We start from the raw sequence: 16330 nt of genomic DNA on the forward strand, positions 1-16330 counted from the left end.
CTCAGTATCCTCTGTGGGTGTGGCTTGGGAGGCGCTTAAGGTGGTTCTTAGGGGCCGGATCATACAGTATGCCTCATTCATCAAAAAATCCAAAGCACGAGAACTCGTGGAGTTGTAAGGGAATATTAAAAGTGCCGAGGCAGAGCTGAAGCACCGAATGTCGTCTGATGGCCTCAGAGAATTGACCTGATTGAAATACAGATAAAGTACTATTTTGTCGCGGAAGGTGGAGTTTTGGCTATTCAGGGCAATACAGTCATACTTTGAGTCGGGGGACAAAGTAGGGAAGCTTTTGTCTAGATACATAAAGCAAAGAGAGTCTTTTTCTACCATTCCCTCAGTGAAATCTGCTGGTGGTGAAATATTTACTCTGGCCATTAATAATGCTTTTAAAGAATTCTATCTTGATCTCTTTAGTTCCACATCTTCATCTACTGATGAAGATATTAGAAACTTTGTGGAACCATTATAACTCCCTAAACTGACAACTGGGCAAAAAAAGTGTCTTGATTCTGAGATACACTTGGAGGAGCTTGGCGAGGCAATTAAAGCCTTGCCTACAGGCAAGGCTCCAGGGCCAGATGGTTTTGAGATGAATTTTTCAGATCTTATGCTACAGAACTGGCTCCACTTTTGTTAGAAGTTTATACGGAATCATTAAAGAATGGAAAGCTTCCGCCAACCATGACACAGGATCAGTCTGATTCTTAAAAAGGACAAAGATCCAAGCGAGTGCAAGAGTTACCATCCAATTTCCCTGATCCAGCTAGATGTAAAAATATTGGCAGAAATCCTGGCTAAACGATTAAGTTATGACATCTCTTATACATATAGATCAGGTGGGGTTTATTCAGGGCCGCAGCTCTTCTGATAAAATTAGGCATTTCATAAATATCATATGGTCAGTGGCGAATGATCAGACTCAGGTCGCTTCTATCTCACTTGATGCCAAAAAGGCGTTTGATATGGTAGAATGGGATTATCTTTTTAAGATTTTGGAAATATACGGGTTCGGGAATACTTTTATTGGATGGATTAAGTTACTTTATAGACATCCGGTAGTGGTGGTACAAACAAATGGATTCATTTCATATTACTTTACTCTGGACAGGGGCACCCGGCAGGGTTGCCCTCTTTCTCCATTATTGTTCTGTCTTGTCCTGGAACTATTAGCAGCTGTGATAAGAAAGTAGAATGATTTTCCAGGGGTGGTAGCGGGAGGTATGGCGCATAAGCTTTTGCTTTACACAGATTATGTTTATTATATGTCTCTGACCCCACTAGATCTATGCCTTGCCTTCACAGAATCATTAATACCTTTTCTAATTTCTCAGGATACAGGGTCTAAATCCAAAGCTTTGGCTCTGACAGCATACTGTCCAGTAACGGCCTTCCAGCCGGGCACCTTCCAGTGGCCCAAACAGGGCATTAAGTATTTGGGAATTTTATTCCGAGCAAATTTGTGTGATTTAGTTAGAGTTAATTTTGACCCCTTAATAAAAAGGTTTTCGAGCGATATGAGCAGGTGGGCTTCATAACATTTATCTATGACTGGGATGGTTAATGTTATTAAAATGCTAAAACTACCTGCTACAGTCTCTCCCTGTAGATGTCCCCCTCTCTTATTTCAAGCAATTTGATAGCATAGCGAAGTCCTTCATTTGGAATGGTAAGAGTCCTTGATTACATTTTAATAAGTTGCATAGGCAATCGACAAGGTGGGATTGGCCTACCCAAAATGTTGTTTTATTATTATGCATTCGGTCTTAGACATTTGGCTCATTGGTCACTTCTACCTGAGAGAGCCCCTCCCTGGTTTTGTATTGAACGGGAAGTTCTTGCCCCTATTTCACCATTACAAATCCTTTCTATCAAACTAACCAGAGAAGTTAAGTCACATCCCGTTATCTCTCATTTGCACTCAGTATTGACAAAAGTGTCCAGAATGTTTAACTTGGACATTTATTTAAATGTTGCCTCAAGCATATGGCTGAACCCTAAATTATGTATTGATAAGTCCCCTTTCTGCTGGTCAGAGTGGATTGTGTTGTTGGGGGTGACTACACTCGGTGACCTATATGAGAGCGGAGTGTTGAGCTCTTTTGAAGACTTGGTTCAACATTTTGTGATTCCCAGATCTCAAATTTTTAGGTATTTACAGCTGCACCACCTGCTCTGTATTATTTATGTCTGTGGTTATTACAGCCCAGTCAGGCACATGAATACACAAGAGTTAAGCCTTGTTTATGCCTGATGAATTCACTTTGCACAGCTCAGAGGCAATGAGAGGTGTTTAAACTGTACACTTTCCACACTGCACTTTCTCCGAAAAACCCACAAGAAACAGCAGTGTGAAGTAGTACTTTACATTTACTCTACCCAAACTAATAATAAGCTATTATTTGTAAGCTATTGATTAGTATAAGTAGTTGGCCATGTGTGGGACAACAAACAACAAAAACACCTTGCAACGTGTATCTATACTGACTGTGTTTCTGGATCTGAATTGCACTGAAGTCTTTTTTTTTTTTTTTAACAGTTAACATTTTAAAACCTTTAATGGACAGTTCACCCAAAATTGAAAATTCTCTCATCATTTACTCACCCTCATGCCATCCCAGATGTGTATGACTTTCTTTCTTCTGCAGAACAAAAATTATATTTCAAAAAATATTTCAGCTCTGTAGGTCCAGACATTGCAAGTGAATGGATGCCAATTTTGATGCTCCAAAAAGCACATAAAGGCAGCATAAAAGTAATCCATATGACTCCAGTGTTTTAATCCATATCTTCAGAAGTGATATGATAGGTGTGGGTGAGAAACAGATCCAAAGTCCTTTTTTTTTTTGCAAGAAATTCTTCTCTCTGCCCAGTAGAGGGCGATATGCACAGAGAATGCGAATCATCAAAAACACAAGAAGAAGAATGTGATCTGTTTCTCACCCACACCTATCATAATGCTTCTAAAGACATTGATTTAACCACTGGAGTCTTATTGATTTCTTTTATGCAGACTTATGTGATTTTTGGAGCTTAAAAATTTTGCCACCCTTTCACTTGCATTGTATGGAACAAAAGAGCTGAGAAATTATTCTAAAAATCTTCATCTGAGTTCAGCAGATGAAAGAAAGTCATACACATCTGGGATGGCATAAAGGTGAGTAAATGAGAATTTTCATTTTTGGTTGAACTATTCCTTTAAGATGTTGACTCTTAAAATAATTTCTTTAAACTGCATTGCATTTAGATGCACATTACAAATGAATTTATTTTTCCTCTGTAAAAAATAAGATACACAAAAAGCCTGGGCCAGATTTATGAATATTTTGGATTAAAGGTGTATAAAAGTGAATAAAATGTAATGCACGAATGCTTACATACTTGTACTCTTTCTTATAAAGAACATAAAATGTAACAAGCAATTTCACTGTGTAGATGAAAAACATGGTGCCTCTCTATATTTGATTTACCAATATTAAAATGGTAATACTTTACAATAAGGTTCCATTCGTTAACATTAGTTAATGCTTTAGGTATCATGAACAAACAATTAACAATATATTTTTTTACAGCATTTATTAATCTTATTTAATGTAAGTTAATAAAAATACAATTGTTCAATGTTAGTTCATGTTAGTTCATAGTGCATTAACTAATGTTAACTAATATGACTTTTGATTTTAAAATAGTTTTAGTATATGTTAACTAAGATTAATAAATGCTTAATAAGTATTGTTCATGGACAGGTCATGTTAACTAATGGTGTTAACTAATGTTAACAAATGGAACCTTATTGTAAAGTTTTACCATTAAAAATTAGTATGCAGCTGGCAGCAGTGGAACACCCTATAACACACAAATCTGACAACACTGGGTTTTTTCTTTCTGTTTTTTTTTTTCTTTTTTTTTCTTCTTCTTCTCACAAGCTTCTGCAATCCTTTCACTTTTTTATATCTTTCTGATGTCGTCATGTCCCCCTTCATCTCTCAGAACTGTGGAAAGCAGATAGACAGGTAGCCGCCATAATTGTTGTGCCCTCACTCATATCAGTTTAGGTCTTACCTGCACACACACACACACACACACACACACACACATACACACACACACATGAATGTGCATATACATGCCCTCTTTAATCAAATATAACAACCTTGTTAGTTGGAGTGCTTTTCTGTTGAACTGACTTGACTAGAGGGTGTAACACATGCACATGCTCGAATTTAAAACTACAGTACACATATGTTATGTGCTCACTTGCTGAAAGACAGGTAGGGGAAGGCGGGAAAGTAAAGCCTAAACACTCCTTAGGCTACTGTAAACAAAATACCTGTACACTGGTTCAAAGGAGTCTAACCTTTTGTACTCATTCACCTCTCAATGACATACACACGTATGCATCTGCAGGAATGTGGCAGCTAAATGGAACGTGCAACAGGCAGAGAGAAGGCAGTTTGAAACGTTTGTGGGGAGGAGGCACACATCTCATGGGGTGAGTGAGAGGTTAACTTGCCCTACGGCACCCAAATCATCTTTTAACCAAAACTATGTACAACACATGGCAAACACACATGTTCGTAGATTTGCATGCTGATGTACGAACTAAGCAAACACACTGAAACATGCAAACATTCTCTAAATATACACACACAAGCATGCAAGTCAAAACATTCTGGTTTAAAAAAAATGCTGAACACACTCTTGTCATAACTGCAACACCCTATGCTCTCTCTTACTGACATACACACATGCAAGTGTGTATTCCTATCTTTGTGGGCTCCTTTACTCTAAAACAACCCTAGCCATAATATGTACCCCATAAACTAACCTCTCACCACCATACATGGTTATTCATGTCTTTTGACTTCTCTTAATTTAGTTTTGCAGAACCAGATTTGACAATACGCATAAAGTCTGGTTCACTCTGCAGCTTATTCTGGTCAACAACCGCCCACTTAGAAAGGAAGGGGCCATCTGAATGACATTTGATGTGACAAACAATATATATATATAAGGTGTACCTTTAGCCCCATTGTACCCTATCCTTGTTGGGACATTTGGTCCACACAATGTAGGCAAAACCTGCCCCACACATCTTTGTTTTTTCTATCATGATGTGGACTTTCCCTTGACCTCTATTGATTTATACTGAGATAATGATGATTTTGTATCCCCTAACCCAACCCCTAAAACATGGGAACATTTGGTTTACAATGTAGGCAAAACCTGTCCCACACACTCATATGGGGCCTATGTCGTCATCTTCTGATACTCCCCTCTCTTCCAGCTCCATTAGAAAATGTCTCACATTTACTATTAGAATTTTACCACAATTATCTCAGCACAGCGGGTACAGTGCACCCTCCATCTCATTATCACAGACACACACACACACACATTGACATTGAAGGAGAGTATGTCCCTTTTTAAATTTCAGATGATAACAAGATATATTGTGAATGTCATCCACATCGTGCAGGTAAGAGCTCTGCATACAGTGCTCAGATTCGGATCTGCCAGCATTAGCTCAGAGCACGTACATGTAAGCCTGGTAGATACACACCTACACACATATGTATAGTATATACTACAAGTTGTAATATATGTAAAAATCAGATAGAAGCAAACATTTTCTGCAGCATGTAGGACAGAGTTTACAGAACAGCAGAGGTTGTTTTGTGTTTAGTGGTTGTGTGTTTAATTACCTGCGTCAGCATTGATGCAACTTTGCTGTATCAGTGCTTTGCTGTTATCCCAGTTCTCAAGGAAGTGAGTTAACTGGCTCTTGAAGGTTGTCATCTCCCCACGAGACAACTGCAGCAAGGCCAGAGCCTCCCTGAGAACACAATGCTGCTGCACACACCTGGACCTGAAGTACACACACACACACACACACACACACATTCACTTAAAGACAGGAAGCATTTTAATTTAGTATCTTATTACTTAACTACATTAGTGTAGTACGTTGTTGATTATATAATACTAAACTTTGATTAAATATATTAACCTTGGATTAAAGGTTTTAAGCATTTATCTATAGACAATAATAATAATAAAAAGAGTTGATTTTATGTCAGTTATGGTTGTCTGTTCCATGTTGAATTAATTTCAAAACCTAAAAGAAAATGTATTGCTGAGAGGTAACTATGGAGACTTAATGTAAACCTATGGTACGTTTGATTTAAAGCTGAAATGTGCAACTTTTTCTGTGTTAAAATACCTTCTCCTATACCAACTTAATATGCAGAGCTATAAGTAAGCCATTCATAGGTTAATTTTGTCGGAGACTGTAAGCACTGTCTTTCTGTGGCGCTTTGAAAATTGCTCTGTTTGTTTTGAGTGACCTGCTTAGACCCGCCCCAACAACATTACTCAACCAATGGGGTGAGTTGGGGCGGGACTGTCTCTATAGCAGACGGGTTATATTGAGAAAACTGTTTTGAAAACATTGTTTTTTTTACAATTCCATTTGGTGGCGCTAGTGGCACAGAAATTACATACTTCAGCTTTAATTATCAACTTTGTCTAAGTTTGTCTCTACCTAAAATCTCATGTACAAGTAAAACTACAAACACATGAGTTCACAGAGTAAAAGTATAGAGCCATAAATGGATGAAATTTCATGTTGAAATCTGTTTTGATTGCAGACTTTGATATCTTGAAAAATTTGAGCCCAGTTCGGGACATTACTTGGAAAATTCTGAGAAGCAGGAGACATTTGCGCTCCATTCTCGATCTCATTATTACTGTTTTGAAACAACTGTGCTGTTATGTAATTAGATCTCATTTGTGATTTTTTTTCCTACAATAATTACTGTAACATGCCTAATTAATATTGAAAAAAAATTATCAGAGCAAAAAAGTTAACAAAATCAATGTTGAAAACATTGCTGATTCAATACTGATTTAATGACATGCTGCTTTCTGTGTTTTTGATCCTTTAAAATTGTATGGCAAGTCCATTAACACAAAACTGTACTAATGTGCAACTATAAAGATTCTAAAAAGCAGGCATTAGCCTACATTTAAAAATAAATATAATGTGTGTATGTAAAAAGGTGTAGATCATTTTAAGCTGTGCCTCATTTAAGCCAGAGAGTCTATGTCTCTTGGTGTTTGGCCTCTCCTAAGTTCTGGCTGTGTGACAGCGCTATCAGCAATTTGCGGAGTGATATAATGAGGTTTGAACTTTTGAAGTACTGTGTCAGTTCAGCTGCACTGCTGCCCTATATCACACCCCTTTTATTCCCACCAGCATTACATCATCATCAGGAGACAGCGGTAGATAAGAGCTGCCAGAATTCTCAAAGTTAATAAACAAGATGTTAACTCCTCACACACACACACACACACACACCAACCATACGTGTATCCATCCCTCCATTCCAGCCTGTCACTACGCAACATGATCTCATGAGAATTTGTATGTATTCTTACGTAAAGTTCGGTTCAAGCAAATGTACATTCTCTTACGTTTGCATAGACAACGAAACGTACAATACTGACATATTGACAGCATCTAAACGTCATCATTTTATGTATTAACACCTATAGAAATGTACAAATGTTTACGTGTACTGTTTGACTTGATTAATATTGAATAATTCATAGATTTAATCAGTTAATTACATTTAATTTATAATTAATGAGATTAGTTAAATGCCATGACATTTATTTAACGCAGCTGACATTATAATATGACATTTTAATGGTTTCATTCAGTTCTGTGTGATTTGTAACCTGTGGCTCTGTAACCATTTTATCATTTATTAAGCATTTAATTAAATTTTTGTTTGCCATGGGACAAAAAAAGAGTTTACAGATTATACCAAAAAACAAAATAAACCACAAAAAACACCATAAAACAATAATAAAATGAATCCATAAATTTGTTAGCTATAACCAAATCTTCAGACTGCTTTCTGTGAAGAACAGAATTCAGTCCTTTTATACAACAATCTCCATCTCTATACGCTGCAGCGCTGTCGCATCCGCTGTAACCGTCAATGTGTTAGTTTCGTTTTCAAAATTCAAAAATTGCCACCTCAAGCATTAAGATCAGCGGTTTTACGGCAGTGATGTCAAATGCTCATTGGCTCTCAAGTGTCTCATGACCATTTGCGACATGTCATATTCTGCAATGTATATGTTTGAATGAGAAATGACTGCGCCATTATGGAGTGCATCAGGAGATATACAAGGATTAATAATTTTAATTGTGCTCTCCACCTCACAAAATGCTATTGTCATCAGGGAGCACATTGGATGCAGCGCATCACCCTTTGGACTACTTTTGTACTGAATTTTGCCATTTTTCTGAATAAATTATTGTGATTAAATATATCTGCCTGTTACATGTTTTATATGCTTAATAAATGGTTATGGTTAGGTTTAGGAGTAGGTGTGGGATTAGCAGCTGTAAAATATATATAAATGAATATATTTTACACAAAAATATTGCTACTGTACATTAATCTACTTGTTACATGTTTTTATATTGTTGAAATGTGGTTATGTTTAGAGGTTGGGGTAGGGTTAAGGGATCTAAAATATCTATAAAACAGTAAAACTTTACAAATATATTTATAATCGATTTGTGTTTTCAAATATATTTTTGTAATGGATTCGTCAAAATTTTACGTTTCTAAAGCTGTCAATACAAAAAAATGTTTACGTATTAGATGCTTTCAAATGTCCATATTATTATCTATCCAAACATACAAACATATATGTTTAAATGTTACAAATATTAACATACAAATAGCTTAGTATATTAATGAGATCAGGTTGTGCGTAAACAAACATACACAAACATTCACTCATCCACTTGTCTGAGAGTCATGGCAACCGGTAAACATGGCACTGTTAGGCTGAGACACGGAGACAGACAAAGAGAAAACAACAGATAAAGTGAGAGAGACACACAGTGAGAGAGAATCATGTGCATCTTTTACAGTTTTTCTGAATTGCTAAAACACTAAACCCCATTCTCTGAGCCAAATACTCAGTGGCCTAAACCCATTTGTCGAATCAATCACTCATTTGGCAAAACTCTAAACACATTCTCTCTCACTAAAACACATTTCACACTATGAGCACTTGTATTGCAAAAGGGTAAACACAGGCAGCAAAAGTTAAACACAACTACAACACAGTTGTCATCGTTTACACACAACGACTCAAAATTGCTCACACTTGTTTCTAATGATGTGAAAACGTGATGCTGAGGCAGAATGAATCTCTCAATGACTTTGATTTTGCAGTTGCACAACATTTTTCAGTGAGTGTACTGTAATGTGTTTTTCATTTAGAGTGTTCTTTGTTCTTTGGGGTTTTGCAGTTGGCCTACTGTATTTTTACAGTATTCAAGTGCTGAATATACAAACATTCAATACTGTATTACTTGCAGTACTTACATTATATAATATATTCACTGTACTAATGTAAGTTGTGATTACCATACTTTTTTTTGACAGTAATTGCGAAATGTGTTTACTTTATACAATAAATATTTTTTCTGTAACTACATGCCCTGGACGCTGTGTTCTCCATTTTCTGATGTAGTGTCTAATGAAAGCTCTGTAGTGTTTATATATTGACTTGCTGTGTGTATGATCTGAAAGTATTGTTTGATTTTGAGCACAGAGGAAATGGTTTTGGGGCGACTGTTTGATTTTGCCAGAAGAGTCAGGGGTTTTGTGAATTCAGTTTGAAGATTTGTTTTGTGAGAAAATGTGTGAAGGTTTCAAGAAATGTGTTTTAGCAATTCAGAAAAACTGTATTACAAGGGGACATGTAGAAAGGAAAAGAAAAGCAAGATGAAGAGAAGAAAAGAGTAGAGAAGAGAACGTCTTGGTTACTTTCGTAACCTCCGTTCCCTGATGGAGAGAACGAGACGTTGTGTCAATGTAGTGACACTAGGGGTCACTCTTGGGAGCCCCAAACACCTCTGATCTTTGAGAAAAGGCCAATGGGAATTGGCGAGTGGAATTTGCATGCCACTCCCCCGGACATACGGGTATAAAAGGAGCTGGCTCGCAACCACTCATTCAGGTATTGTGCTGAGGAGCCAAGACAAGGTCCCGGCCATTTCAGCGGGTAGTTCAGTGTTGTGGCAGGAGGGACACAGCGTCTCGTTCCCTCCATCAGGGAACGGAGGTTATGAAAGTAACCAAGATGTTGTGACACTAGGGGTCCCTATACGAAACGCCACAACTAGCTGAACTGTGTTACGTGGACTGGCGGTGCGAGACGGGCAGGCCATTGTGTGCCTCATAGCCAGCGCACCTGGCCGTCACGTAACCTCACCCAATGCTCCTACGAGCGTCGTACGGTCCCCTGCACTTCGGGGACAAGTTGACCGCCCAAAAATGGGGACAGGCTGTCCCAGCCGTGGCCTCTTCTCTTTTTCTTTCTACCCAAAAAATAATGGAAATCTTGTTCAGCCTGAGGAATTCAGCTCGCTGAAATACAACCGCTCGACTCTGAAGAGGAAATCTGAATGAGTGGTTGCAAGCCAGCTCCTTTTATACGTATGTCCGGGGGAGTGGCATGCAAATTCCACTCGCCAATTCCCATTGGCCTTTTCTCAAAGATCAGAGGTGTTTGGGGCCCCCAAGAGTGACCCCTAGTGTCACTATATCGACACAATGTTGAGTGAGTGACAGATAGGGAAGTGAAGACAAGAAAAAGGTAACAAGACTTGACGAGAGTAGTGAAGACGAAAATAAATTAGATGAGAAAATAAAAGGAAAAAGAAAGGAAAATAAAAAAGTCAAGACTAGAAGATCTGAGACAAGAAAAGGTAACAAGACTTGACGAGAGAAGAGAAGAGAAGAGAAGAGAAGAGAAGAGAAGAGAAGAGAAGGGAAGAGAACAGAAGAGAACAGAAGAGGAGAATGATAGTAAAAAGGCACAATGAGAGAACAGAGATGGACAATAAGCCAAACAGAGCTGATAGAACTGAGCTGTCAGCAACTCTGTACCAACAGCTGGCTGCTCCTGGAAGTACATCTGGCTGTGTCAGTTAAACTGGACTGTTCGGCAGTACAACTGCTGACCCTATTTATACTGCCCTCCCTTTTTTTTTTTTTTTTTTTTACTTTTTTCCACTCCTGTCCTCTTTTTTCCCATTTACTCTCTCTGTTTGAAGTGTTTCTGGTGTGTGTCTGGACAGTACATGGTCTGTTTTTGATGTGTGTGTCTGGCCAGCTGCTAACCGGCCTTTCCCCAATTCCCAGCATTCTTGTCTGTCCAGTTTCAGATACATGATTCATCATCTTTGTCATTATAAATCACCTCCCACATCATCATCATAATCATCATTAACATTATCAGCGCTCTGTTCCTCTTCACCTTGCAGAGGATTTAATGCAGAGAGGTGATCATGGATCAAACAGTTTATATTTCCTGTCTTATTCGCTGTCTTTCTCCATCTTTTTTTTTTTTTTCCTTTTTTGGGGGGGGGGGGGTTTGAGCCGCTGGGGCATAGTCTATAATCAGACTATAAACCTTTTGACCGAACAGACTGCTAGACCTCATGCTACAGTGAACTCACACTACACACGCACATGCCCCATATGTGGAGCACGCACTTCACTCGAACACACATAAATAAGCACACACACTTTTACTCAAGACATGAAAAGGGGCCTTGAGGAGACACTAGTATTATGGCTTAGGGGGTTAAGGAGGGAAGACATCTAAGAATCACAGTATTACAATTTTGTATTGCTCTGATGACTGCTGTAGTGCAAAGATGTGTAATTTACTTCACTGAGTGTTCAGAGAGCATACTGTACTTCAGCGTTCCTTTAACAGACTTTTGGCGAAAGACAACTTCACAACATTACATTCTCTGAAGAAACTGTGAGTGGTGCTTGCCCATACATAATTAATTGTGGGCAAAGCATTGTGGGTGGTTGCCAAGGCATTTCCAGGGTGTTCTGTGAGGTTGAGTTTTTTAGCACATTTCTATGTGGGTGCTATAGAGTGTTATGGATGGGTGCTTAGGGGTTGCTTTCTAGCCTAAGTCTAAAGAGCCCACTTAATCTCCATGGATTTGATTCTGTGGCAAAAGTGAAAAACATATTAGGATATATAAAGTCAGATGTAAAACTGATGTGTAAATGTTCCTAAGTTTACGCCAAATGAAAAGCATGCATACAACAGTTTTTTTTTTTTTTTTTTGCTCATGTTTTGGTGTGCCAGTACATGCTGACTTGATTTTTTTATGACATTTAGTGATGCAAGTGCGAAATGTCAGTGTCAGAATTAGTTAATTAATGACTGACCAGTTCTCATTAGGTCAGTGATAAAAAGATGATTATGATATTATGATATTCTTATTGCATAGTGAAAAAAAAGATATTTATCATTTAAATTGTCAAGTATTTATACATCATAGAAGCACTCCCTTAATATGCCTTTTAGCTTAGCTTATTTTAATACAAAATAAATGTACAACAGCATCTTTTTATCTAAAAAAAAAAGTTTTAAATATTGATACATTTCTTATACACACCTAGCATTTTGCTTCAGAACACATTAATCCACTGGAGTTGTATGGATTACTTTAATGCTGCCTTTAAGTGCTTTTGGAAGCTTTAAAAAATTGGCATCCATTCACTTGCATTTTATGGACTTACAAAGCTGAGTTATTCTTCCTAAAATCTGCATTTGTGTTCTGCTGATGAAAAAAATTCAGACACATCTGGGATGGCATGAGGGTGAGTAAATGATGAGAGAATTTTCATTTTTGGGCGAACTGTTCCTTTAAGGAAAATGAAAAGATGACTAAAATGTTAATGTTAATCGAATCTATTTTTGAGCACTAAAATGGGGCATGGAAAATTTCATTTCCTGTCACAGGGCATTAGATGATCTCCAAGGTTACCGTCATTTATTCATTTTATTTTCTGCTTGCGTGACCTATAAGAACCACCAACTTTAATCAGTCAGATTACTGCATAGCCTGGAAATACAGAGAGGGAGAGAGGGAGAGGCACTTTAACCAGCTTAATCCCCTAACAGCACGGGAACACAGAATAGAACATTTTGTTTTTCTAGGGATACATTTTGATGGGGCGCAAGGTTAGATTGCTCATAGAGCACTTTGATTGTTTCTTGACACTTTGAGAAATGTGAAAGGCATCCTGTGAAAGTCGATATTTAATAATAACACCCACAATACACCACAACGCCCCGCATTCCAATATACTAGGTCATGGTACATACGGTAAGGGAACCCAGGGAAATAAGCTGCTCGTTCTACAGGTATGAAATTTGATATAATCATTATCGTTGAAGACTGGAAGAATCACCTGCTGAGACATTATGATCTTGAGGGTGTGACACTGCTACTCCTAGATCTCACCTAGTGAGATGCCTAGGTAAGCAATGTTTTAAGGCAACACTCACAACATGAAGGATTTTTCAAAACATCGCTGAATCCATTGTGATGAGAACAGTGAATATCCAAAATGGGAGGAAAAGAAAACTTTTCTTTTTGAAACATTAGCTAGATGCAGAGTACTTTTTACATCACACTATGCACACTAGAGAGCACACTAACCACAAATAAATGCTTGCCATCGCATACATTCCCCCGGCACACACCTTTCCTAGAAGCATTTTTTAGAATGATGCCATCGTGGCCTTTGTGTGTGCCACTCACACAGACGGTTTGAGAAGATAGAAGCGCCTGTCACAGAGCTCATGACTGTATTATCACCTGCCAGTCAAGCGAGACCTCCCTCCTCTCCGCCTTTCATCACAGTTTCATTTCACAGAACCTGATTATTAACTGTTTACAGCTCAAACATTACATATCCCCTGGATATCCTAGGACAAAGCCTTGATGGACTGAAGTTGAATAGCTTGAGAATAATAAGATTAATTATAGGTACTAATATTTCACATTTTGGGAAATATTCAATATTTAATTTGAATAATTGTCTGTGTGTATTTATTTATTTATAAGGCTGCTTTTACTCGAATTTATATACAGTAGCTAACTAGCAGAAATTACATTCGTTGTGTTTTTCCTGCTTGCTTATTATTTCTTTCTTATTTCTTCTAAACAAAAAAATAAAAAGAAAACACTTAATATGACACCATATTTGACTTAAAACTGACTTAAATATTAAGATAGCCAAAAGTAGTGTATATTATACACTTTCTGTCAATCCATCAATCAAAATGTGACAGGAGAAGCTCTCAAATTTTTGGACAAATACTGTACAAAATTCTTATAAATATTTGTGTGTATGTAAGTGTGCAATTTCTTTTTTCTTCATCTTTTTTATCCCCTTTTCTCCCCAATTTGGAATGCCCTATTCCCACTACTTAGTAGATCCTCGTGGTGGCGTGGTTACTTAATCTGGGTTGCGGAGGACAAGTCTCAGTTGCCTCTGATTCTGAGACAGTCAATCTGCGCATATTATCACATGGCTCATTGTACATGACACCATGGAGACTCCCAGCATGTGGAGGCTCATGCTACTCCCCGCGATCCACGCACAAATTACCACATGCCCCATTGAGAGCGAGAACCACTAATCACGACCACGAGGAGGTTACCCCATGTGACTCTACCCTCCCTACCAACCTGGCCAAATTTGGTTGCTTAGGAGACCTGGCTGGAGTCACTCAGCATGCCCTGGATTTGAACTCATGACTCTAGGGGTGGTAGTCAGCGTAAATACTCGTTGAGCTACCCAGGCCCCCATAAGTGTGCAATTTCAATGAAAAAGTAATTAATTGGTTATAAACGTGAAAGGACAGATACTTTATCTATAGTTAATTACATGATGTGCCGATTAATTAATCAACTTAATCACATTACATATATCAATGATAGAAAGTTTTTCTAAGAAAGAAAACCTTAAATAAAGATAATTTAGTTTATAATGCTTAAAATAATTATAAATACAATATTTAATAAATATTATAATTTAGATCAAATACATTATATCATATGCATATTTTGTGGCAGCAGACAAATTAAGCATAAAAATGGCATAAAAGTCAAAATATTGTTTATTTTATTTCCATATCACTGAACATAATCCTAATATTGGCCCACTCCTGTGGGCTATTTTTAGTTGTTGGTCTGTGAACTCACGGACGCTTTTGGAGCACCTCACTTTGGTTGCGGCGCATCTCACTAGTTTTCAGAGTTTCTAGTCATAAGCGCTGTGTTTTTTAGAACGCTGTGCCAAGTTAAATGTAATTTGAAATGGTGAAAAACGAGTCTTGAAATTCCTGCATTCTGTTGTGCTCCATCCAGCTGTGACTGAGCGCAACAACGCATCATCTGTGGAAGTTTGAACTGCCTGCTTGTTGGTTTGACTAGGCGTGCTGCCTATAGAGCTTGAGTGCTAACTGCTCCCTACTGCCATAAATACTCAAAAACATCAAGGTGATACATCAAGCTTGTCCATTGGTAGGAACATTCATTGTGGCGGAATTTATGTACTGATTGGAGGGCACGATTAATTGTGTTATTTTTCATAAAATTAATTGCACTGAATAAACGCATAAAATCGATAGCCCTAAAATATACATGAACACATATATACACATATTTATCAGAAAACAGCTACACAAAAATCTAACCTACTCAAATCTATGTAAGCTTCTCCTTCCTTTTTTGCATTATTCTTTTCACACACTTATGCCTGCAAACACCCACAAGTGTGCACACACGCACACAGTTGTTTCCCATCTGTAGCGTTCTTCCTGTCGTGCCGTGGCTGAGGTGGCTACTGCAGAAACGCCACATGCACTCTCACAAACTAATGGGAGCTGCCTGATCCGCAACGCTCATTCTTTTGTCTCTTTTTATGCCATTGTTCCCTCATTTCCTTACCTGAGCAGCAGCCGGCAAGCACACTCATTTTCCAGCTCTGTACACAATCTCTTTCTTTCCATCCTCACGCACTCCATCTCACGCCTGACCACGCACAGCTGCAGGTCAAGGGCCCTCTTGCTGGAAAAGAGACCATAGCAGAAGAGAGATGTATACACAGCGAATGAGAGAGAGAGAGAGAGAGAGAGAGAGAGAGAGAGAGAGAGGGTGTTGACAGATCAGGATAATTATAACATTGAGTTGTTGTTGTTTTTTTGGTTTTTTTAAATAATATTGTTTGTGTGGAAACATTTCACATGTTGATTGTCCAAATTTGAAAAAAAGAGACTTTCTTTTTTTCTCAATAAAAGTTCAATGGCAGGAGAGCAGCCCAGCCACAGCATAAGAGGCTTGTGTTATGCACTGTGTGTGTGTGGGACTAAATGAGTCACAGATTTCTGTAGGGCATAGAATATA

General features: G+C 38.0%; 1 protein-coding gene across 1 annotated transcript in view; it reads right to left on the reverse strand.

The window, feature by feature from the left end:
- lekr1 (leucine, glutamate and lysine rich 1) overlaps positions 1-15999 on the reverse strand; it is a 124810-nt gene extending 108811 nt beyond the window's left edge. Inside the window, exons 1-2 of the mRNA XM_051657077.1 lie at positions 15875-15999; positions 5706-5869 (exon numbers count right to left, since the gene is read on the reverse strand). Of these exons, the coding sequence (XP_051513037.1) occupies positions 5706-5869; positions 15875-15951 (241 nt within the window). The 5' untranslated portion in view covers positions 15952-15999. The remainder of the gene's footprint in view (positions 1-5705; positions 5870-15874) is intronic.
- Positions 16000-16330: the final 331 nt, after the last annotated feature.

The sequence above is a fragment of the Myxocyprinus asiaticus genome, chromosome 26 (genome assembly GCF_019703515.2).
Source record: "Myxocyprinus asiaticus isolate MX2 ecotype Aquarium Trade chromosome 26, UBuf_Myxa_2, whole genome shotgun sequence".
Lineage (NCBI taxonomy): Eukaryota > Metazoa > Chordata > Actinopteri > Cypriniformes > Catostomidae > Myxocyprinus > Myxocyprinus asiaticus.